This window comes from Pagrus major, chromosome 1 (assembly GCF_040436345.1).
Source record: "Pagrus major chromosome 1, Pma_NU_1.0".
In the NCBI taxonomy this organism is placed as follows: domain Eukaryota; kingdom Metazoa; phylum Chordata; class Actinopteri; order Spariformes; family Sparidae; genus Pagrus; species Pagrus major.
Genome location: NC_133215.1, coordinates 18,476,739 through 18,500,324, shown reverse-complemented (window position 1 = coordinate 18,500,324; position 23,586 = coordinate 18,476,739). Strand labels below are relative to the sequence as shown.

Genomic DNA, 23,586 nt, shown 5'->3' with positions numbered 1-23,586 from the left:
CTCCCAAAACAAGGAGTAATATAACCCTATTTCTACATCAATAACAAAATCATCCAAAAAGCATTTTCTCCTCAATCTTTAGGACAACAACAAAAAACTAAAAAAAATATAGAAATCAAATTTCTCTGTTGTGGTCCATTGTGTTGACATAATAGGACATTCAGGTGTGGCAGCAGCACAAGGACAGAATTAAGCACAGATAAATAGAAAAACAAGAATACTTATGAGATAAAATAAAGAATAGAAATAAAAATAGAAACTATACAAGAGCAAATAAACCATGCAAAGGATAGTGGCTATCTTTAATTTGTTCCTAGTCACAAAATCTAAAGTAAACACTGCCTAAAGTGTCTTCCTGTTGGAATTAACAATTATGAATTCTGAAGTACAGGGTCCAACGCAGGGGAACACACCCATTCAAAATGAGTCTCTTTAACACAGTTTATCTTTAATTTCATGTTTTACTCTCAAGGAACTCAATTAAATTAGCTTACTTGGAACAAATTGAACAAGTTGTCTGTTTAACATGATTTCTTACACCTCCTTCTCCATTTCACCCTCCTCCGCTCAAACCCTGCCTGGTTTTATAAATGTCTCCAAGACATTGTTATTGATTTTGTCCTGTCAACCTCCATTAAATGTGGAGCTCAGTGAAGACACACAGGCCGAGGTGGGGGCGTTAGAATACTAAAAGGGAGATTACATTATGTAAGCCCAACCCAGTAGTGTGCCTGCCTGCCTGCCTGCCTGCCTGGGCTTCGATGATCCAATGTTTGTGTAAGCAATCTTTACAGTTCTCAGTGACTCATGGGACATCATGGACCACACTGTAACTTTACCGTCATGAGCTGCTGCTGGTGCAGAAGTGATGGGTGGGGGCTGGAGAAAGCAAAACAGGAGCACACTACTGCTTGATGGTGCGTTCAGGTGCCATTGGTTGGAAATGGTCTAGAAGCAAAATGTTTTGTTACAGACCTGTTTTTCATTAAAAGTAGCAAGTCTAGCATGGTTATTTTTCTCATTGGTAGCGAAATATGACAGTGGCAGTGTAGTAGGCCTGTTTATAATAAAATAATAAAAACATCACTCTAGTCACTTTCATCCAATCAAAACGTAGCCTATGTCACTTTGGCTATTACTCTTTGGCCCTACGGATCGTACTTCAGCCACTGAACTGCCAACAAATCACTTTTTTTTTCATGCTGATCATCCTACTCAAAGCGCGTTTGCGAGGTTTCCGACTGTCCATGAACGCAGCATTGATCCTGCGGAGTTTCGGGGAAGCGCATCTGAGGCGCGTTCACGTCTCCAAACACATACACACTCACACACACGCAGGCACACAGCAACACACGGGGAGCATCCCTGAACGGAGGGAGCGCTCGTTTTGGTTTGACAACCTGGAGACAGACCCTCTGATTTTTACATTGTGTCACGTTTGCTAACAGACTGTCTCTGACCGCCGCAGAATGGTCCCGGGCCCCGCCGAGCCGTCTGGATTCTGAGGCCCGCACACAGATCCACCTTGCACCGGCAGAAGGACCCTCGCTGACCGCGCCGCCTCCAGCTGCAGCAGTCAGCCCCGAGACAGGATGTCAAGGAGCTCCGAAGAAAGTCACTCTGTCAGGGGCGGCGGCTCCGACAGTGACTTGAAAATGGCCTCTTCGAGCAACACGACCCCCGAGGGTGGACCTCCACCACCGCTGCACCAGAACCGTATACGGCAGGTGGGTGTCCGTCCGCTGCAGCCCGCTCATCTCTGCATTGACTGGCCCAGTCAGCCGTGTAACGAGCCGCTGCTGATGCTGAGCGCTTTTAGGGGGGGGGGAGCAGTGAAAGGCGTTGCCGTGCTTGATCACATCGGCGCAGATTGTCTCAGATTGTTGCGGTAAATTGTGTTCAAATAAGCTGCTAATAGAAAACAAGCGTGTATGCAGAGAAAATAGCATCTGTTCTTATAAGAGACTTAGGGGAGTGTGAAAACACCCAAATAGGCCGATTGTGCCAGTTGTTATGGCCGTCAAAATAAACACCAGCAGACTTGCACCTCACTCCAGTCAGGCTACTATTACAGGCTGCAGTGAGGGATGTTTACAACTTCACATGCAACACTGGAGGTGCACTGTTCACATATTCTTTACTGCTCAGAGGCTGAGCAGCCCTGATCATGACTTATGAAGAGTTGTCTCGTTTCCCTTCTACCCAAAACATGACAGATTGCAAGAGCAGCAAGGATTAATCGATTAGTTCTCAATTGTTCAATGAATCACAAAACTGTTTTGATCCCTAATTAATCAGTTGGAGTAATTTTTTTAAGAAAAAAAAAAGTCACAAATCTGATTCCAGCCGCTTAAATGTGAAAATGTTCTTGTTTATCTTTGGGTGGTAGACTAAAAAAAAGACATTTGAGGATGTCATCTTCAACATTTTCTGACTTTTTATAGATCAAACAACTAAACGGTTAATTGAAAATTGAAAAAAACTTGAAAGATTCATCAACATGATGAATATAATCATCACTTGCAGCCAGTATCACCGCTGCCAGTGCTTTTGGATTTTAAAGGGGCACTTTGTAGTCTTGGAGAAGAAGTTCAAACTCAGATTTTTAATATTTACAATATCAATGAGGTAATAATACAAACTCAGAGATATTTATTTTTCCTTAACTGAATAAACAAGCTGTTCTCAGAGGAAAATAAGGTCCCGAGAACACTGTTTGAAGCTAAAAAGGTGGCAGGGTCCGCCACGTATAAACAAAGTAAAACAGTATGAAATTGTGTTGTCCTTTAAGGTCAGTTTGTCTATTCAGTTTATTCAGTCATAGTTCGTTGAGGCATAAAAAGTCTTTCTCTTCTTCTGATTAAACTTTCTTCCCCAAAACTACATAGTGCACCTTTAATAGGTGATCTGTGTGAAACATTGGTAGCTTACAAGCCTTCAAGTTATGCGATATAAAGTTTGCTTGCTTGCTTCTCTTTCTGCATAATGCACTGCTGGGTAAATAGTGTGTGTGTCCCCTGCCTGCTCTCTCAGGCCTCTCTCGGGTTGGGCTGGTTTGCCAGTAACTCTTTCTGTCCTTGTGTGAACTGAAATGCTGCCATCACTCTGCAGCCTCTTCTTCCTCTCCTCCCATCTCCACGTCTCCCAAAACATCACATATATTTATTTGCTAAGGTGCATAGACAGGCTTAGTAAGAAAAGCTGGTCAAGTCATTTGTGCCTTTATTTTCATAAACGTGAGGCATGAACTAGAAATTGGATGTTAAGTTTTAGCATCTAGATCTGGTCTTGTAATGTGTAATGTGTTTGTGTATTCAGTGAAAGTGAGTCAGGAGATGGTAGATGGCTGTTTCCTGTCTCAGTGCACTCTCTCAGACTAATGTGATTTCAGTAATGGACTGTAGTGCTACACACACACACACACACACACACACATTTCAGTCTCATCTCTTAGGGTGGGGCCTTTGAGCTCACATACTTGGATGTAATCAGGAGTTTTTCTATCATCAGCATAGAAACAATCTAAACTTGCTTTTACGTGTTGATTGAAGGAGCACATTACGCAGAGGGAATTTGAGCAGTCGTGTCCTTCACATACAAAGAAAGAAGATTAGCAGATTAGTCAGTTGACTTACGGACAAAGAATACTTATACTTAATTAACCCCCCAAAAGTTTATTATTTCTGTTAAGTGTGAAGGCTTTTTTGGAGGAGTAAACTAATGTTTGCACACGTGCAGATCTTACAGTATCTTCTGAGCACATACCAGTATGTTACATCAGCTGCACTTGCATCTCCCTGTTTTGGATCTGGTCCTAAGCAGCTTTTGAGATGTTACCTGTTAAATGAAAGCTGTTGTTGTTGTTTTTTTTTACTTTTCGTATCCTCTATGGAAATTCCTTTTGGCAGCTGAAATGGGTCGAGTGCTGGTAAATGCTCACTTTACAAAAAAAAATCGTATTTTTGCTGTACTCCTACGCTCTCAAGAGGTTCATTTTTGTACATAAATGTACAAAGTTCACAGATGTACCATGAAGAAAAGGCACATGAGAGGATTCGTTTTGGATTGTTGAAGATACACATTGTTTATAACTGTCTGAGGCACCTTGGTGGTGCAGGGGGAATAATCATTTACCACTGCAGAGATCTATGTTCTGTCTCTAGCAGCAGAGTCCCTAACTTGGCCCCATTGATCGATCACAAGTGGTGATGAATGGTCACGTCCTTGTGATGGCACCAGTAACTCCTACTGATTGGTCTGTCTGTTGTTTTCCTTTTGTCTCCACCCTCCCCTGGCCAAGAGTGAGACGAGTTAGGACTGCAGGAAGAATTTGACACTGGTGTAAAGTAAAAAAATAAGAGCTTGCACTCAACAATGCCTTTTTGTTTATCCATCTCATTACACCATTGTGCAGTGTGCCCATAGGACTATAGAGCTATACGTTAATTATTAGGTGCAACAGAAGAATAAGGACGATGCCAATTAAGCACGATCTGTGTAAGACAAGAGGTCTGTCAGGCAAAATGAGTACAAAGTCCTGTTTGGGTGGACTTTAAAGAGACAATTCACCCCAAAATGAAAAATATATACTGTTTTTCCTCTTACATGAAGTGCTATTATCCATCCAGATTGTTTTGGTGTGAGTTTCCAAGTTTTGGAGATATCGGCATAGAGATGTCTGCCTTCTATCAAATAAAATGGAACGTGAAGGCACTTGGCTTACAAACCGCAATGTCTCTTTCCAGAAACCATGACCCAGTGACTCAAAATAATCCACAGACCTTTTTGTGACAGTGTCATCACTGTCGCTATCATTGTGCAGAGGGAAATGTGCACCTGATGGATGAGAGGATAGCTAACTTAGCTAACTAAGCTAACTAACATTACAGCTCAGCTGAGGAGGACGCCCTCCACAACAGAAGCTGACCGACACTGCCGCCACGTTATATCGGCTTGTAAAGTTGTCACGCCTAACATTTAAGCAAACATTTGCCTTCAAATCCAGCAGAAGTACAGTAGAGCAACATTAGCATTCATTCTTTTAGCTCCAGTTTGGGTTTCCTCCAGCTCCTGTGAGTCTAGCTTGCAGGATGTTTAACTTTCTTTACGAGCTAGCAGCCACTTTGTGTGTCTGCAGTTTGGTGCTGGGAAGGCAGAGTACAGCGGTTTCATCAGGGCTTTTTTTGTTGAAAACATGCAATGCTGCTTCTGGAATCGGGGTTGTTGAAAGCAGTGAGGCCGAAGCAAATTTGTGTGCAGTTTACCAAACCACAGCAATGAGCTAACAGGCTCGAAAAGCTTTAAAGAGCTAAAGAGTTGGGTGAGTATTCTCTGTGGGTTCATTACTATGCCCATTTCCCTTTACGTGTAGTCATTTCATTCATTGTTAATATAAAAAAACATCGGTTAACAGGTGTTTAAAGTTACATTTTGATCCCTTAGGTGACATAATCATCATTGTTTCACTTTAATGCTGTACTCCAAAATACAGTTATATCTACCTTCTTCTGAGTGTGCGGATAATATTGGTTTTATTAGTTTATGCAACAGAAAAGGTCTTTCCAGAAACAATAACATGGTTTCTCAGGACAGTCTTCTGATGAAAACTGTTCACAGCGCTAGCAAGACTTGTTTCTATCAAGCCACATTGTTGTTGAGTTTTAATTGCATTTTCAATGCTTTGAAAGCCACAAACAAATGTCCCTTCAGCTCCCTTGCATAGTGTTGGCAACTTGGCACAGACGAGTATCACGATGGAAAATTTCACTATCTCTAAAAATACCTACATGTATGACTGGATACCACTCGAGGTAAAGTGGAAAACTATGTTTCTGTGATTTGGGTAAACTGACACTCAAATCTGGTGGTGGTTCTGCGGTGGAAAGAAAGAGTGAGAGATGCAAAACATGAATTGGCAGGTAAAGGAAACTTCAGATGAAATACAGCTAATAAAAGCTAATCTTGAGATAGAGCACAATACAGAAATAACAGATCTACGCGTGTGAGACAAAAAGAGAAAATGACAGAGGCACACAACGTGATGTGAGGCTCTTACTCGCAGGTCTAAAAATACTGCCTGTCTCTGGTGTGATTGTCCTGGAGAAAAATAGCTTCTTCCTAGCCAAATGGCTGAGTGTCCATGTCCCTGTGCTCACTGAACCCGTGTCACTGGGCATTTACTCTCTGCTCTGGGCTGGTGTTGAGCGATTGCTTCCCACAGTCATGCTTTCTCCTCTGTCTGAACAATACAGAGACTGCGTCATCTTTTGTCAACCCTCTGCCTGTGCCAGTCCACTTCCCTGTGGTGGATACTTAAGAGCTCAGTTTGCAGAGATCAATTCAGGACTGGGTTTGATGTCCTCTGCAGTCTGATATTGATAACTGAAATCTATGAACCTCCAGGCTGCAGTTATGACTTGCTGGTTCAAGTTTAAACCCTGCAGAGTCTGTATTTTGAATGAATGAGATGACTTGTGTTTAGGACTCGACAACTTGACCTATTTTCTTACCCAGCTTTGGGGAAGGTCCCTCTTCCAGTGAACTTACTGTATCATCCCCTCTCCCCCTTCATTTTGCAGCTCTTCCTTCCCCCCTTCTTTTCATCTTTGCAATCCATCTCTCCAGAGCCTCACTTCCTCTCACTGCCTTAAAACGGGGGTTTGACTCTTTACCCTGGTTTTTCTCCTCGTCTTCTTGGCTGTCATTCCCATTCATCTCTCATTTCCATCCAAAATACCTCCTTTCCTCCCTCCTCACACTCCTCCCCACCACTGGTCCATACGCTAAGATCCTGATGTGCCAGGAGGTCAGATTTCACTGCAGCCTTTGACATTTTCATCCCTCTCTTTTCCGCCTCTCTGTCTGTGTCTCCTCTGCCTCTCTGTGTCTGCCTGCCAATCTGTCTTTCTCCACTGGGAGTGGTATGATGGGATTGTGCAGGAAGGGAGTCCTAATGGAGCCACGGCCTTCATTACATTACCTCTGAACGGCCACACACACCCACACATAGCAGCCATAGCTGTCTTCCGATGCACAACCTCCAAGAGGAATGTTTGGCCAGTGGAGGTGTCTGTACGTGCAGTTAAACAGGGTGTATGTATGCATACACACACCCAAACACACTCAGCATTACATAGCTGTATTTACCAGAGCTGTTAGAGCACTTGTCTTGTAAGAAGTGCTTACACAGAGACCTGGGAATGACCACAAGTCAACCGCTCCTGTTCCTCTACTGTTGGTTACCAAAAGCCATTAAGAATTAATACCTGCATTGCTGTGTACTGTAGTAAGGGATGATTCAGCAAGTCTGTCCAGTACACTGTCCCTCGCTCTCTGTTTACCTTTAAAATAATCAGAAACACTTGATTGTCAGTTGATGTTATGTCCGAATGTTGTAAAAAGTAACTTTAAGAAAGCATAACCCACAAGTGACATTTGCTTGTATACTATATACGTATATAAAATCTAGTCTTTGAATACAATGTTAAATACTATCTTGATACTGTATGCACACTGATGTATGTAATTAAAGTATAAAGTTATTAAGGTCTTCAATTCTAATTGTATTGTACTTTTGGTTAATGAATCTATCATTTAATCTAATCTTATTTTAATAAGATTCCTGTCGCTCATGTTAAAACTTGCTGCTTGACGTGTAATTGAATGTTTTTGGGTTTTGCTTGGGCAGAAAAAAGGCCAATAATTGTCAGATGTAGCACTAGTAGATTGCATGTTTTGTCCAACCAAAACTTCAAAAGTTGCTGTTGATTATCAAATCTGTTGTTTGTTGCCAAATGACTAATCAAATATCACTAAATAAGCACTATTATTAGTAGTTAGTTGTTAATTATTTTGTATTATTGCTTAATCTGCAGAGTATGTTCTCAATTAATCAAATGTTCAGAAATTATTAAAACTGTCTCTCTGATTCTTAGAGCTCATGGTGACCAACAGTCCAAAACTTAAAGATACTCATCTTACAATAATTTAAAAGACTAGAGAGGTGCAGCAAATTTAAGGAGCTGGAACCAACAAATTATTGGCATTTCTGCTTGAAAAGTAAATCAAGCCATTATTTAATTATCAAAATAGTTGCAGTAGTCGATTGATTAATCATTTAACTGATTAATCATTTGAGCTCTGATCTTCTTTTTGTGGCACACACATATTCATATCCCACCTCAGAGTTTGACCATATTTGGTTTGACACCCTGGCCTCCAAATACCAAGGAGCCCCTATGTCGGCATGCAGCTCTGATGCAACATAGATGCAACCGTCATATGAGTTACCATACTGTGTAATGGTGATACAGTGGTGAGGAAAGCATTGGCATTCCTGTACCGGATCCAACATCCATATGGACCGTCAGCTTTTCTATAGTTAGGTACAAACAGCATCCTGATACTCAGGAACTGTCCTTGTTGGTTGTCATGGTACCTCATAACTAGTTGTGGTGACCTACTTTTGTCTGACACCATCTCCCACTGGCCTGTTTTACCCCCATGAATGTTTGAAGGGCAGGGATAGCATCACTTGATGAGTCATGGTTCGTCATCATTTTTCTTCTTTAAGTAAAAGGCTGTTCATCGAAAGAGTCAAGACAAAGTATTGTATTACAAAGAGTATTAAAATGCATCCTGAAGCGAGAAATGATGTCGAAGTGTTCTGTCTTAAGATGCTTCCTTTGCCAGTCATGCTCTATAGAAGGCAGGTGTTTGGACTGGAGGCAGTGGGAGGGAGGCATTTAGATGTCAATTATTCATTATGGCCTTCTAACTCTGTTTCCCGTCAGAAAGAGGCAGAGAGAGGAGGGCGTGGTTGGTGATCAATGGCATTTTCTCAGAAGCTCAAACTCAAACACCTTCATGTAAATGTGCTCTCTCTCTCTCTCTCTCTCTCTCTCCATCCACTGCCTCTCATCATGTTTGAGTTGAGTAAGTGAAGGTTTTCTCACAGGAAAACACATCAAAGCTCTTCGCCGTGTTGTTGAGAATAGCATGGCTCATAGCACTGCACGCAGACAGAAACAAACAGACCCAGACATGCACGTATATATGCCAGCAAAAAAACCCACCAGACTTGCTTAGGAAGATGCTGTGCATTGCAGGAGTGTGCCTTTGAACGGTGCAGGTGCAGTAGTGTAGTTTACCTTGTGAAACTCAAACTCATAATTTTTTGGGTTCAGCCCTGAACAGAGCTGAAAGGTGTGACTGCTGATTAAATGTTTATACTTAAACTCACATCTGTTTTATTTATCCTGAATCATTTTCTCTCTCTCACACGTACAGTGTTATGTTGAGTGTGTCTGTCTGACTAACTGTAAGCTTGGTTAGCGCTCTCTGTCTCTCTGCGTCTGACAGCATCACTCAGCATTCCTTGTATGACTCTGTGCTGCCTGCCGTGAATTTTAGGTCACACGCTTCATTATTCATCATACATTCAAGTTTGAGGTGAAATCAGCTTCTGCCTCAATTCCCTTTGTGATCTGACGCTGGATGAGGTGAGCCATCAGCCGGAAATACACTCTGGCAACACTTTAGCATCGCTAGCACATAAACCGTAGGTCAGAGTGGTAAAAGAGAAACTGTGTATGTCTGTGTGCAGCAAGTGCATGAAGCGTTTGAGGGCTGTGGCTCTCTGGAGATGAGGAAATTATCATTTGGTTCATAATTGGTACAGTTATTTTCATTATTGATTTATCTGCAGATTATCACGATTTCCTAGACCCCAAAGTGACGTCTTATAATTGTGTCTTTTGTCCAGCCAACAGTCCAAAACCCAAAGATTCTTCATTTACTTCCATAAATGACAAAATAAGCAAATATTCCTTACATGTATTATTCCTTATTATTTCTATCTATCTATCTATCTATCTATCATCAAAATAGTAGACCTTTAATTTTCTTTTGATCGACTAATCCAGGGCTGCCCAAAGTGGGGCCCGTGGGCCAAAGTAGGCCCAGCATATGGTTCCATTTGGCCTGCCAGATGTTTCTAGTGAGACAAAATTATAAATAATTTTAAAAAACGTATAAATCTCTGTTTATGCTGTTTTATTTTGAGGTAAACATGCTCTTCAAATTGACATTAAGTACTGTACTTAAGTACAATTTTGATGTACTTGTATTTCCATTTTCTGCTTCTTTATACTTCCACTACACTAAATTTATTTGATACCTCTACTAACTAGTTACTTTCAGATTCAGTATATTCATTTATTTTATCTGCAATCTGATAAAAAACAACAATTCTGATAATTAGCTAGACTGATAATCGGTCGATCCCAACTTTAAATACCTAATTATTATTTTTCATAATCTGAGCAAGGTGGGCAGTGACACTTTGCACAGGAAATCAGTCAGTTATGGGAACTTAGGATCCTAGAACCATATTTGAATCATGACAACACAATAGCTGTTTGCTTTTGGCCTGGGGTCCACCATTAAGTTTCAGTTTTGGCTCCCGAGAGAAAAGTTTGTGCACCCCAAGACTAATCGATTAATTGATTTATGGTTGCAGCTCTATACTGTACTGAACTCAGTGATAAACCCTTCCTGTGAATCAGTGTGCATTACAGCCTTCTTCACACACTTCCTTCAATCTCAAGTCCATAACACCCTGATACGATGATATTGATTTTACTTAGCATCTGCAGTGGGATGGCAGTTTCTCTGGAATATGGTAGTTTATTTTCCAGTGGACTCTCCCTCATCTCACTAAGAGGAACGGCAAACTGACGTCATGTGTTCCCAGAGGACTTGGCCAGCACTTCAAAGAGAAAAAAAAAAAGGGAAAGCCGTAAATGAATATGATGGATGATCAGTATTTCCGCAGCAGTGGGTGTCATACCAACCCTACTGTATCAAGGAGAAGCATAGGATATTGGTTATGGTTGCAGGCATTGCATTTAACTGATGTCTTTTGAATATTGCACCTCATAGTCCTGGCGTCAGCCGCAGGAAGTGAATAATTAATTTACTGACCTATTGACTTGCTTACTCTGCATTTCCTTGCCATTCAGATTCTTCTGGAGAACTCATAGTTTGTTTTTGAAAGAGGATGTTGAAGGCTGTGGTTTCAGCAATCAGTTAATGTAGTGCTGCTGTCTGCCTGTAGGGCTGCTGCTCGTCTGTCTGTGGAAGCGTGGGGGCTTGTTAATATGGTTACACCGAAGGACGGAGCGAGTCATGCTACTGGTAAATAAGCTCGGTCACCAATCAGACTGATCCATTCGTGTGGGTGCACATGTCGATGTGTGGACGTGATTCTGCCTCAGTACCAACAGGGTGTGGTCCTGACTTTCTCCATCCAGTCGTCTTTCTCTATGGACGTATCATGTGACTGTATGAAGGTTATATGTCCCATCCACGGTCCCATCTCTCTGTTCCCTCTGTTCTCATATCAGCCCCACCCATGTCTCGGTGTCATTACTCACTGTATGTGGGTGTGGTCCGTTCTGGATTCTTAACGGCCTGCTTCGCTATTAAATTTGACTCTGTGTGATTTGGTTTAGTGCGAAACCAAAGGAGAGAGAGAGAGTTAGTGTGTGTTGTGTACTTTATAGCTCTGACCTTTCTAAGCAGTAAAAGGGGCTGCGAGATGACTTGACATTTAAATCATATCTGTGAGCCAATCCATTACTGTCGCTGCTCTGTATTTCATTCACTCTTGTGTGTTTACACAAGACAGATCATTTATACCGTAGACTAGCAATTTAGCCATTACCAATATTTACGCAAGCCTACCTGTAGCACTGTCAAGGCTTTCAGTGCAAAAATCAGTTATTTTGTAGAGCGTGTTGGTTGATTTTTGAAGCCCACAAGTTTGACACACCTCTTTCTGCCTAGACTGTGTTTCGACTTTCTTTTGTCCTTAAGACTGCCATTTAAGGACAAACTTAGCACTTCCATTTAAAAAATTTTGACAGGAAACAATCTTTTGTTTATTTGAACATACAGGCTGTGGGTGGTAAAACTGCTCAGTAGATTTTCTCATGTTACAGTCATGTGGTGCAGGGTTCAGCTGCAGTTATGAATCAATATCCCGAAGGGGTTCGCATTGTGCATGTGTGTGTGTGCATGTTCAGAGCTTCAGTGTGGGTCCTAACTGCAGACCTCCTGTTGTTGTCTTGAGTGTAGATTCTATGAAAATATTTCCTCAGGTTTCTAGTTGTGTTGTCTTTATTATAAAGCCATGGTGAAATCAAGTAAAGTGAAACTTGGGTTGCAGGAAGTGATTCTGATAAATGTGGTCATTGCTCTCCCAGTGAGAAAGAGGCACAGCTCGCAGTCTGGAGTGGGTGCTCAGATCACTAAGGAAGTGTATACACCGCTAGCACAGGAACTTTCTAATGTTTTAAACTATTGTTCTTACATATTGCACCTTTTAAATATGGAGCTATTTAAGAAATAATTAGCTTAAGAAATTAACTTGAATTTGTATTTCAGCAAAGAAGTTGGCCTCGTTTCTCTACAGGAGTTGTCTTAGCCAGGATCTACATTAGTAGCCCCTGGAAGACCTCAGTCAGTGACTCACTGTAGTGGAGTAGTAATGGAACATGTATAAAAGCGTAGAAAGCAGTCAGGTCTCTTGAGCTTCGCCTTCTAGTCCACTCTTTTAAAAGTACAAGGGATATAGGCCTTCTGCATTCGCTCACACACTCACTCACCAGGTTAACATAAGCCTAATGCATCGCTTAAACCCAACAGATGTAAGCACAAATGAAAACTAGCAGTGAGGAGCATTTGGGAGGGGGATGAAAATTGTGGTCATTAAATATGTATGGGCTTCTTGAAGTCTAAATGAGTCATTTTAAACAGAAAGATCCTCCCTCCATTAGATCTTAGATGCATTATATGCTGCCAGACACTCATCACTGGCAGAACTCCACCTGTCAGCACTGTAGCTCCATTATCAGGCGGACAAATTATCAACAACAACAACAGCATCCAAAACAACCGTAGAGCAGCAAAAAATGAATTGCATGCTGGCCCTCAGGAGCAGAGGGATGAGTTACATACAGCTAACTACCGTCCAAAGCATATCATAGAATCAATTAATGCATTTCCTCTACTTTCCAGGCAGCCACTGGCTCATTTTAGCTCGTGTCAGTATGATATGAAAATAAACCTGCAGAGACAAGCAAGTTCCACATAAGCCATAAAGCCGTCCATCATATTGAACATTTATTTATTTTTTTATTTATTGTAAAAGTTGCTTTTGCTGGGTAATGGTATTGAGAGCAAGCACCGAATACAGAAGTGTTGTTGTTGGGAAATCAAACACAAAAAGACCAAGAACAAAACTTAAATATGTGAAGCATTTGTTAATTTGGTGATTTCTCACATAAAAAAGGGCTTCAGGTAACTCTTTGTATATCCATACACACCAACCTGCATGCACGTCCACTCACAAGCCCATGAACAGGTACGTGCAGGGATACGGGTGCTGGCCTCTCCCATATCTGTCTATCAGAGAGTCCTAATGGGCCGTATAAAAGCCTTTGGATCTATAAAATGAAAAGGAGACCATTAACCCCTCCCCATGATCGAGATCCACTAAACAGAAACAGGAGCTCACATCATCTCTCTTTGGGACCATACGTTCAATGTAATCTGACTCTTAAATGGACACACACACACACGCAAACACACACACACACACACACACACACACACACACACACTTCTTTAGTTTATAATGTATTCTCCTGTCTTATCTTGCATGAGCGATGGGAGGGATCAGTAGAGGCCATTGATCCACATTGTGCTGATGCATAGACACTGAAAAGTTAGCAGGTTAGTATTATCAATAAAAAACACACTGCTTGCACACACACACACAACTGTAACGGTATTACAGTAAGTAAGCCTGTTTTGGGCTCAACTTACACGTGGATCGATACGCTTATAGATTCTGTCTGTTAAATCTGAAACTCAAGAACTCAACACAGTACAGGCAATACAGTAGCTGTTTAGATTTGCTGTATTTATGTACACCATGTGTTATGTTTTGTTTGAGTTTTGATCTCGAGGATTTTAAAAGCTTAGATGGATTATATAATACGCACATAGATGAGTTATTTCTAGGAATAGATTTGAAACACAAAAGACCACATCAAAAACATCAAATAATGTTGAGTACTAAAAGACTGTGACTTAAAGACATGACATGGACTCATGGTAATAGCAAAAAGTGGGATACAGCATTACATTACAGTATATTTCTACTAAATACATAAAAAAATGCGTTCACAGGTCTTGGGGAGTACTACTGCATGTGAAAAAAGTAGTATAAAGCCTTTTGTGGCTCCAGAGGAAGCAGTATGTTACTGTAGCTGAGAAATTGTTTCCAGTGATGTCACTCAGTGGCTAAGTTGCATTGTGGGTAATGTAGGCACCAGATTTGAAAAGCAGTCCACTAGTCTAGCATTGCACTCCTATAACAATGTTGGACTCATTATGGTCAGTTGAAAAAGCAAATGACCAAAATCAAGACAGCCAATCAAGACCAGAGATATCACCTTTTTTATTCACAATGCATTCTTCTTCCTTTTCAAAACATGCTGCCTACATTACCCACAGTGCAACGTAGCCACTGAGTGACATCGCTGGAGGCAGTTTATCAGATTACATTCAGCTTCTTCCAGAGCCACAAATGACTTTATACTACTTTGTTCACATATGCACTTTAATGTGTAAAATTGGTGGAGTTACCCTTTAATTCATATTTTTAGTGCTGGAAAACTGTTTTCAGGCTATTTTGGCCCCTAATTCTAAAGAAAAGTTATGTAATTCTATGTGAAATAATATACATAATATGTTATAAAAGACACTTTTATTAATCATGATTTAAAATTAATGATACTTAAACACTGATTAACAATTCTGGAAAATTAATAAGTAGATCTGAAAAATTTATTAATTTCAGTTGAATATCTGTATCATAGATTAATGATATAAAAAATGTATAGTCATCATCTGTATTAATGTTCTGTTGTTTCTTTTGATGTATTGAGTTAAATCAAAGATTTGCTGTTACCTCTTGAAAAAAATGCCCTATTCTCAGTTCCACCAGCAGAGGGTGCTATAGGAGCAGAGCACATCTGCAGAAATGTTCGAACAGCAGGATCACAATGGAACTGGATGGAGCACTCAGGCTTTATGCACCAGGCTGGAACGTTTTAGTCCGCATTACAGCGTGGAGTGATTCAGCAGATCTGTCCAGTTCATGGTTACTAGTAGAAAGAGATGTTGCTGATGTTGTTATTGTTGTTGACTGAGGTTGTGAAAACACAGCAGGCAGAATGTGTGAACACAAATAGAGGCGTGAGATAGTGTCCCTGTCCCTGGTGCTGAAATTTCAGACTTCTAACATTAGCTGCATTGACAGAGAGGGACCTTGACACTCGTCTGCTGGTGTTGGACACACACACACGCGCGCGCGTGCACACACACACACACACACACACAAGCTGTCAAATCATATTCCATCAGCCACCAGTACTGACGGTGCAGTGCAGTTGAGATTCAGACCAACCCACTTTCCCCCCACTTACAGGGGGTAGCCTGTAACTTGCAGGTGATCGGGAGCCGTGGTTCTGTGTTCAGTGCTGGCTCGTCCCCCTCTGGACCGGTGGTGTGTCCCATCTTCTCTGCTTGCTCACAGAAGGACAGCCTGTACCCAAGTTCACCCTGCTTCTCTTCCTCTCCGCTCTTCTTTCTCTTCCTTGCAGCTGCCCCCCTCTTCACTCATTTATTTAATCACGTTTGTTGTATTCATCTCCTCTTTATGTCCCCTAATACTTATACATATTCCCCTGTAGTTTTTTTTTTTCAGGAATCAAACTGCTGTTGAACACAACCCTGTCAGATGTCTTCATATGCACTCTGATTTAAGGTCTGTTCTTCATCAGTAGATTGGAGGGTTAACTATGACACACAAGAAGACAATCAGTATCTCTGTAGTCTAAATCACTGGCCAACTATTACAGTGGGCATGTTCCTCCCTTCCACGAGCGGTTTCACAACCCCTGTCTCTTTGGGAAACAACAACAACAGCAACCTACAGGCTAAAAATGGCAAGTTAGCCTGACCTTAACGTTGTCGCTAACTGTATGAATAAGTTGTACAGCAGTTGTGATCTTTACTTTTGCAGACATTTTGCCATTTTAATGGCAAGGCTCAGTGGTTGACTCAGGATGTTTGAGGGTCAGGTCAAGTCATGATATCTGTCTATTTATAGTGAAGAGAGGCCATTTCACCACGTTTTGTCTTGGCACTTTGGACGGGCACCCAAGAGGGCACTTTATTATGTTTTAGCTACCATAGGGGCATCCAAGAGGGCACTTTTGCAGCGTTTTTTCAAAGATGGGGGGCACCGGGGCAGCCAGACCTGTCTCCAGTGTTGGCACAGTCCTGTGGAGATAGGTCTGGCTGTGTGAGAATAGTATCCCTGCAGTCCCTGCTTCTATGGCCACCTAAACTCCTCTAACATCTCCGAAGAGTTTAGCCTTCATCTGGGAAATAAACATGAGAAGATGGAAAGCAATATTACAAAAAAGGAATATATGTTGGCTTTATGTTTAGCCAAAATGGCACATGTGAAAAACCACCTTATTGTGTGGCATTGTAGCAAATAATGGCGGATGAACATGTTTATATTTTAAATAATTGGGCTAGTTGGTTGAACCTTTTTTAATATACAGAAGTTGGATTTCATGTCTGATTATCTGTTCTTTTAAAAGTCTGGTGTGTAGGATTTAGGGGCAGAGCCTTTTATATCTATGGAGGGAGCGAGTCTTCTTGCAATGCACTGTTTATACAGTAGCCCAGAATGGACCGACCAAACCCTGGCTCTAGAGAGGGCCTTTTGTGTTGTAGGGTAGGCTGAGGCGAGGGATATTCAGTTGGTTGCAGGCTTCTCCCTTATCGCTAGATGCCACTTAATCCTACACACTTGACCTTGAAAGCCAGATTTTTACACAATTATTGTTTCTTCAAAATTGTTGTGATGGAATAAGTTTTTGCTTGTAGAAAAATGAGACAGTCAAGAATGTTCTTTCAGTCCATTTATCTCAGTGTCCCTTGGTTACCTCTATTAGGGGAGGGGTAGCTTATTTAATATGACGACTGGGGGGCAACAACACTGGGAAGCTCTACAGAAGATGGCTTTAATATTCACCTTATTTCCCCTGATTTCCTCCCAGTCTCCCCCTTTAATCAACCCATTTCCCCTCATCACCTGTTAACCCTCCTTTCTCCTCACATGTTCCTCTTCCTCTCAGGACACATTGCATTTTCACAGCGGTAGTAAGACAGAGTAGCTGCGGCTGGAGCAGTCAGCTGGCTGTTGGCATGCAGCCTTCCTAAACCCCTCACACAATACACACTTTGCTGTGACTGTAGCTCACACACACACATTAACAAACACACACACACGCACACACACACACATGTTTTGTGGCCACATCTGTTCACTTGGGGTAGGGTTTTCATGTACATCTGGACTGGGTCATTCCCTGTGTGTGTGATTGAGTGTGTGTTGGGGATATGTAGTGAGTAAGCGGATGGATCTCATCATTGAGCAGCCCTTTTCAGTCTCCCTCTGTCACGTTTGCCCTCATGAATGTGAATGGTTTATTTTCAGTCAGTGTGTGTGGATATGTGAGTATGTGAAAATCCTGTAGCCGTTTCCTGGCTTCGATGTGGAGGGACAAAGGCTGATTCACCTCCACATCTTTCTCCTGAGAAGAGAAAGAAGACTGAAGAGAAGAAAACAGAAGAATTGAAGACGAGGGAAATCATTTTTTGGAGCCGATCCACACTCTAAGGATTTAATTTTAAATTACATTTTCATTTGATGAGTTAAGTATATATGTGGTCCTTGATGTTCGTCAAGGACATATAAAAGTTAACAAAGTGAAGGTGAGGCAATTTTTTGAGACAGAAACAAGTAGAAAGTTGACGTCATGGCTCATGCTGCAGCCCACCTGAAAAAAGCTCGGGAGCTCGAGCAAAGCACCGAGTACAGAGCTCTGCAGAAAGCGAGAGAGAGGAGGAAACGGCAGCGTGAGAGAGCCGAAAGAAAGCGCCTGGTAAAAACACACAATCCTCTGACAAAGTCATTTTCACAAGTTTGTGTCATGTTACAATTTTGACTGCAAAAACACATGCTATTGTGGGCTTAAGAGTAGATTGTGAGCACTGGTTTTAGGACATTGTGTGTGAGAGTGGGCTGTGGGGGTTGCACAGATGTGGATGTGGTTGACCGTACAGCGGGCTGTGGTTTATCCTGCTGTCCTCCCAGTTGGTTTATCATGTAGATGGACGATGGTGGAAGAGATGGCAGATGTGACAAAGGCTCAGGCTCAGAGGGAGGTCTCATGCTGGTGGTGCCAGAGCTGAAGAGACACCTTTTTGATGATATTTGAAATAAAACATCATTGCTTGTGTAAAGTGCATACAGAAAGTTGTCAGACATGTTCTGGGCTGGACAATGTCACCTTAAAATAGTATTGCAATATCTTTAGGTGATAAATGCTAGGACTGGGCAACAAAATTAAATGCCACTATATTTTGAACCAAATACCTCAATATCGATGTTGCAACAATATTGTAGGGATGACTGTACTTATACTGGTATAAAATATTAACACAATGAGATGTTTGACAAATAATCATTAAGTAAGACATAACGACTAAGTGGGTAAAAGCAAGTTTTAGAATTAGTAGAACAGTCTGGTGACAACCTCATTCTGGCCCTTTGAATTATTTCATTCAAAAGGTTTTAACCCTGGCTGTTTGAGAAGAATCAAAGTGACAGCCTACTCCAAAGAATAAAAGGTACATTGTTTTACAGTAAAATATTTTTAACAATGAATTTAATTTTGAGCTCAGGTCAGACATTGTGAATGTGAAAGTCCGGCCCCTTGGCACTTCCCCTTATTTCAAATCTGGGCCGACGTAGTCTAAAAGGTTTTGTTGCTCTGGTTACTCTATTAAATGCTGATTTAACTGTTAAGTGGAACTGCGTTTGAGGTGTTCAGATTTACATTGTTAACTTATGTACTGCTTTTTAAACATAAAAACAGCTCATACTTAGAACAAGAATTTCTAATCCACTTAAAATGTTTCTAAGTAATTAGTAGTAGTTAATCTTCAGAGATGAAATGACCTCTGAACAGATAAACTGGCTTAATTTTCACTGAGAGGTACAGCCACACACACTCAGGTTACTATACTTGGATCAACCTGTGTTTGACAGCTCATCAAATGAATATGGTATGAGTATACTAGGTGTTATATACAGGCCATGTCAGTAGTATAAAATTACCACAAGTGGCCTTGTGTGCACATAAATGCTGCCGCTAATGAGATGTTTATGACACTGAGTAGAGTTTTGATGCCTCTCAGATGTATGCACAGACTTGGACAGAGTACAGTGTATAATCCAGTATCCTACATTACATGACGGACTGCAGGTCAAATCCCGTGCAGATACAGAGATTACAGCTGGTTCTCAATCAATCTAATCTCTGTTTGTGTGTGTGTGTGTGTGTGTGTGTGTGTGTGTGTGTGTGTGTGTGTGTGTGTGTGTGTGTGTGTGTGTGTGTGTGTGTGTGTGTGTGTGTGTGTGTGTCTGATTGGCAGAGAGTCGAACGAGATAGCGAAAGTGACTGAAAAACATACTGCAACACAGTCAGACAGTACTGACTCACGTGTGCCTTCTGTATACTGCTGGATTCTGTTTAATGCTGCGGGGTTTCTGATTGGTTGCATGTATATTATGACGTGCATTTGTTATGATAATCTTTAAAGGCATTAAAACTAAGTATGAACCAATTGTGCTGTTTTCTGAACCCTGTCTACATCAGACATTTTCTAGATTACTACGTTACTGAAATATGAGCATTGTGTTTAGGCTCGACTTCCATCACTCCTTCATGACACTCGGCGTTCCTGGAGAGCACCACAGGCCATGCGGTCTCCAGCCCCACTCAAACCCAGCTGTCATGCACCCCACCCTGGGTACACACAGCAAGGGGTGGTGGTCTTCACTGAAGACAGGGTCTGGAACGATAAAAATAGCTAACGCGGGAGAGACAGCGAGGGTTAAATGTTTATGGCTGCAGTTGTTGTTGAGAGAGGAGAGGTATAGGAAGAGGCAGGACTGGGCCTTGGCTAAGCTCAGCTCACACACTAAAAGGTATCCAAGACTGAGGAGTTTTGGCCGGGCAAGGGATGAGGGGCACAGAGAGGGGAAGGAGTGGTGGTGATAGGACGTAAGTGAGATTCGGACAGAAGACCTGACCAGTTTTAATGGATCGTAAGATTGACTGATGCAGCGAAACATCAGGAAAGTGGGCTGGAGAGGCTTTTAACTTCAGGAAGCAAAGTGAGAAACTGCAAAGAGTGGACTTTGGTGGACTGTATACACCCATACAGTGAGCCAAGTAGAGAAAGGCAACAGTTTTCAGACATAGCTGGGGGATTATTACCTGATTTGGGTGTTAACCATGGGCAATGCAGCCACATGTCAGGTCTGTGGATCAGATAGAACGTTAAAGAACCATCGCACTGACTACTACGGAGCTGCTGACTCTGGCTCTGATGCTGATGATTCACTGGTAAGAGACGGAGAGAGAAACAATGGTTATCAGCTTTTCTGTTACAAATGTTGCACTGAGGAGATGTTGTGTTAATCTCTTTCCTGCTGGCGTGTGTGTGTGGTGACATCACATGTGAGAGGTTTGACCCTTGATCCCTTTCAGGGGTGTGGCCTCATCCGAGACGTGCGATGGGGAGTTTGATGGGTCTGACCTCATAAGTTGACACCCGGTGTATGTTTGATTGACATGTTGCGGTCTTAACCCCACTAAAGAGGTTTAAAGCTCGTCAACACTCTGTCAAATCAATACAGCCATGACTACCTTTGCAACAGTAGTGTGGCATTCATGTTGTACAATAGGAACTCTGTAAAGTTTGTGAGGTAATATCTTTGTAAAAGTTCATTATAAATCGATTAATTAACATTGAGTTGATCCCCAGGAAATTAATCAGCTATTCTGACTGATTAATTGCATGAATCATCATTCAAGAGGAAAACATTTCCTGCTTTATGTTTATCAGATGCTGCTTTTCTTTGTGTTACTTCGTGTGATAGAGAAATTAATTTTAGTGTTGTTTGAGTTTCTGTGCATTTTTCACAATTTTCTGACATTTTTATAAACCAAACAAATCATTTAATAATAGGAAAAATAAGAATTTTAAATAACATTTTTTTATTTGCCGTCCTTAATTTGTCACAAGGCCCATACTTTGACTGATTTTGGCTCATCACAGATACATTACGACTTAAAAATTGCAATTCATCAATGATTTATGTACAAGATTTTATGTATTTTTAACCATTATCTTCAATTAAACTTCAAGTTATATTTGTTGTTATGTGTTTTATTTCTTCTTATTATTTATAAAGATTTACAAAATTAACTGTGTAAAACATTGTACCTGAGGAGTTCAGTGAGAAACTTTAAATTCCTTGCGTACGTTCACATGAGCAAAAAATAGAGCATGTGTGTGTTTGTGTGTGTGTGTGTTTTTGTATGTGTGTGTTGCAGCTGCTTGTGCAGCCTTGATGACTTGTGGTTAAATTTAGAAAAAGCCTACTCAGACAAACTATTGATACAAGCAGGAAGTCTGACATCCATAATAACCATAAAACCCTCTCTGAACCTGCTATGTTAGCTTTTTATATCAAATAAATTCCCATCATCCAGAGCAATAACAAACCACATCCATCTTTCTAAATTGACTTGACTTCTAAATTGACTAAAATGACTTTTAAATAATCAAATAAAAGATATTTTATAATAAATACATTGTGAACGAATACGTTCTCAAACCAACCCTTACTGTTACCTTTATACATTTTCCACCTCTACCAGAAATACCAAAGTAGATCTCAAACTTAATAAAACACTAAAATTATAAACATGCTTGTCTTCCTGTTCGTAATATCAGCCTCCTTTCTGTCTTCATCTCTCCAGTCTGACAGTAACACCAGTTTCCTGCGGGCTGCCAGAGCGGGGAACATTGACAAAGTCCTCGACTTCCTGAAAAATGGAGTTGACATCAGCACCTGTAACCAGGTAAGAAAACTTCTCACCAGCCCCAACAGGGGCTACACTTAACATCTGGTGCCTGATGATGTTTCTGTTTTCATTTACAATGTATGAAGAGCATTGTGTCCGAGGTGTTATCTTTGCAAATGGACCACCACACTACAGCAATGTAGCTACCTGTGAATACCACACTACCTTTACTGTGGAGTGCATTCATTACTTTAATGCTAGAGTGAACATTTATCATGACCAATTTTTTGATACGCTTATTTGCATCATAATGGCCTTTATGGAGAATATTAGATTGTTCAAAACACTGACAGGCAAGTAGTGGTCATGTGTGTTGTTCAGTTGTGTGCAAGAATATATAATATTGTTATGGATTGTAGGAGACAAATTCACACGCATAGCAACAAAATGCATGAGAGGTAAATGTAAGGTCACAAAGTCATGAAATACAGACTGTGTTCTGAATATCAAACACAACCACATCTGGTCAGAATTAGCACACCAAAAACATCTGAAATCTTCTGTTTAATAGAACGTATGGTTGTATAACACGCGCCACATTCATTACATGCTTACTGTCACATTAGTAGGTCAGAGCTGTTAACTGGTTTGTCTGTGAAACCTGCTGAATCTAACCTTGACTCTGCTGTGTCACGGTGGCATCACACAACTGAACTCGGTCAGCACATACCTTAACCTGCCAGGCCACCCTCACAAGATCATAATAACCACATCTACAACTGCCCCCCTGCTCTACCCCTGTTACACCACACCCATTCTTCCATCCAATCTCTGCTGCATTTGATGGGTCTGTGTCCCCACGGACAGCTGTTCTCACCCCCTACCCTCACCCGCATTCCACTGAGGAGGAGGGAGTGGGGAGGGTGCAAAATGCTTCCCCCTAGATCCCCCGCCTAATGTCAGGATGATTTACAGTAGTCACAAGGTAGCTTAAAGTAGTGTGCTACGTGAGTCTGTGTGTGTGTTGTGTTGTGTGTAGCCGTGCATATCAGCTCCTCACATTTTGTGCCGTCTCATTGCTGTGGCCTTTTGTAATTTTCCAGCAGTTTAATAGCAACTATTTATACACCGGGCTCTCATTGGCTGGCAGACAGGAAATGGCAACTGCCCACGCATAGCTCTACTATTTGTTGTCATGGACACCATGGGTTTTGTTTTGTGAACCAAAAGGGAAGCCTGACTCTACACAGTCTCTCAAACACATATGCACACACACACACACACACACACACAGCTCCTCAGCCTGCAACAGGATATCCCTGCCCTTCATCTGTCAGGGGTCAGATGATCACATTTGAGCCCCTGTCAGGTGACCAAAAATGCGAGTGACATTTTCATATATATCCCACTCATGCTCTCTCTTTCTGTGTGTGTGTGTGTGTTTCTGAGAGACAGTTGCCAATATAAGTATTGCAGTAGATATAACTTTGTT

The 23,586-nt window shown here is 41.4% G+C and overlaps 1 protein-coding gene across 1 annotated transcript in view; it reads left to right on the top strand.

The window, feature by feature from the left end:
* Positions 1-1,592: 1,592 nt before the first annotated feature.
* LOC140995177 (ankyrin-2-like) overlaps positions 1,593-23,586 on the top strand; it is an 89,373-nt gene continuing 67,379 nt past the window's right edge. The window contains exons 1-2 of the mRNA XM_073465170.1: positions 1,593-1,727; positions 22,050-22,151. Coding sequence (XP_073321271.1) covers positions 1,593-1,727; positions 22,050-22,151 — 237 coding nt within the window. The remainder of the gene's footprint in view (positions 1,728-22,049; positions 22,152-23,586) is intronic.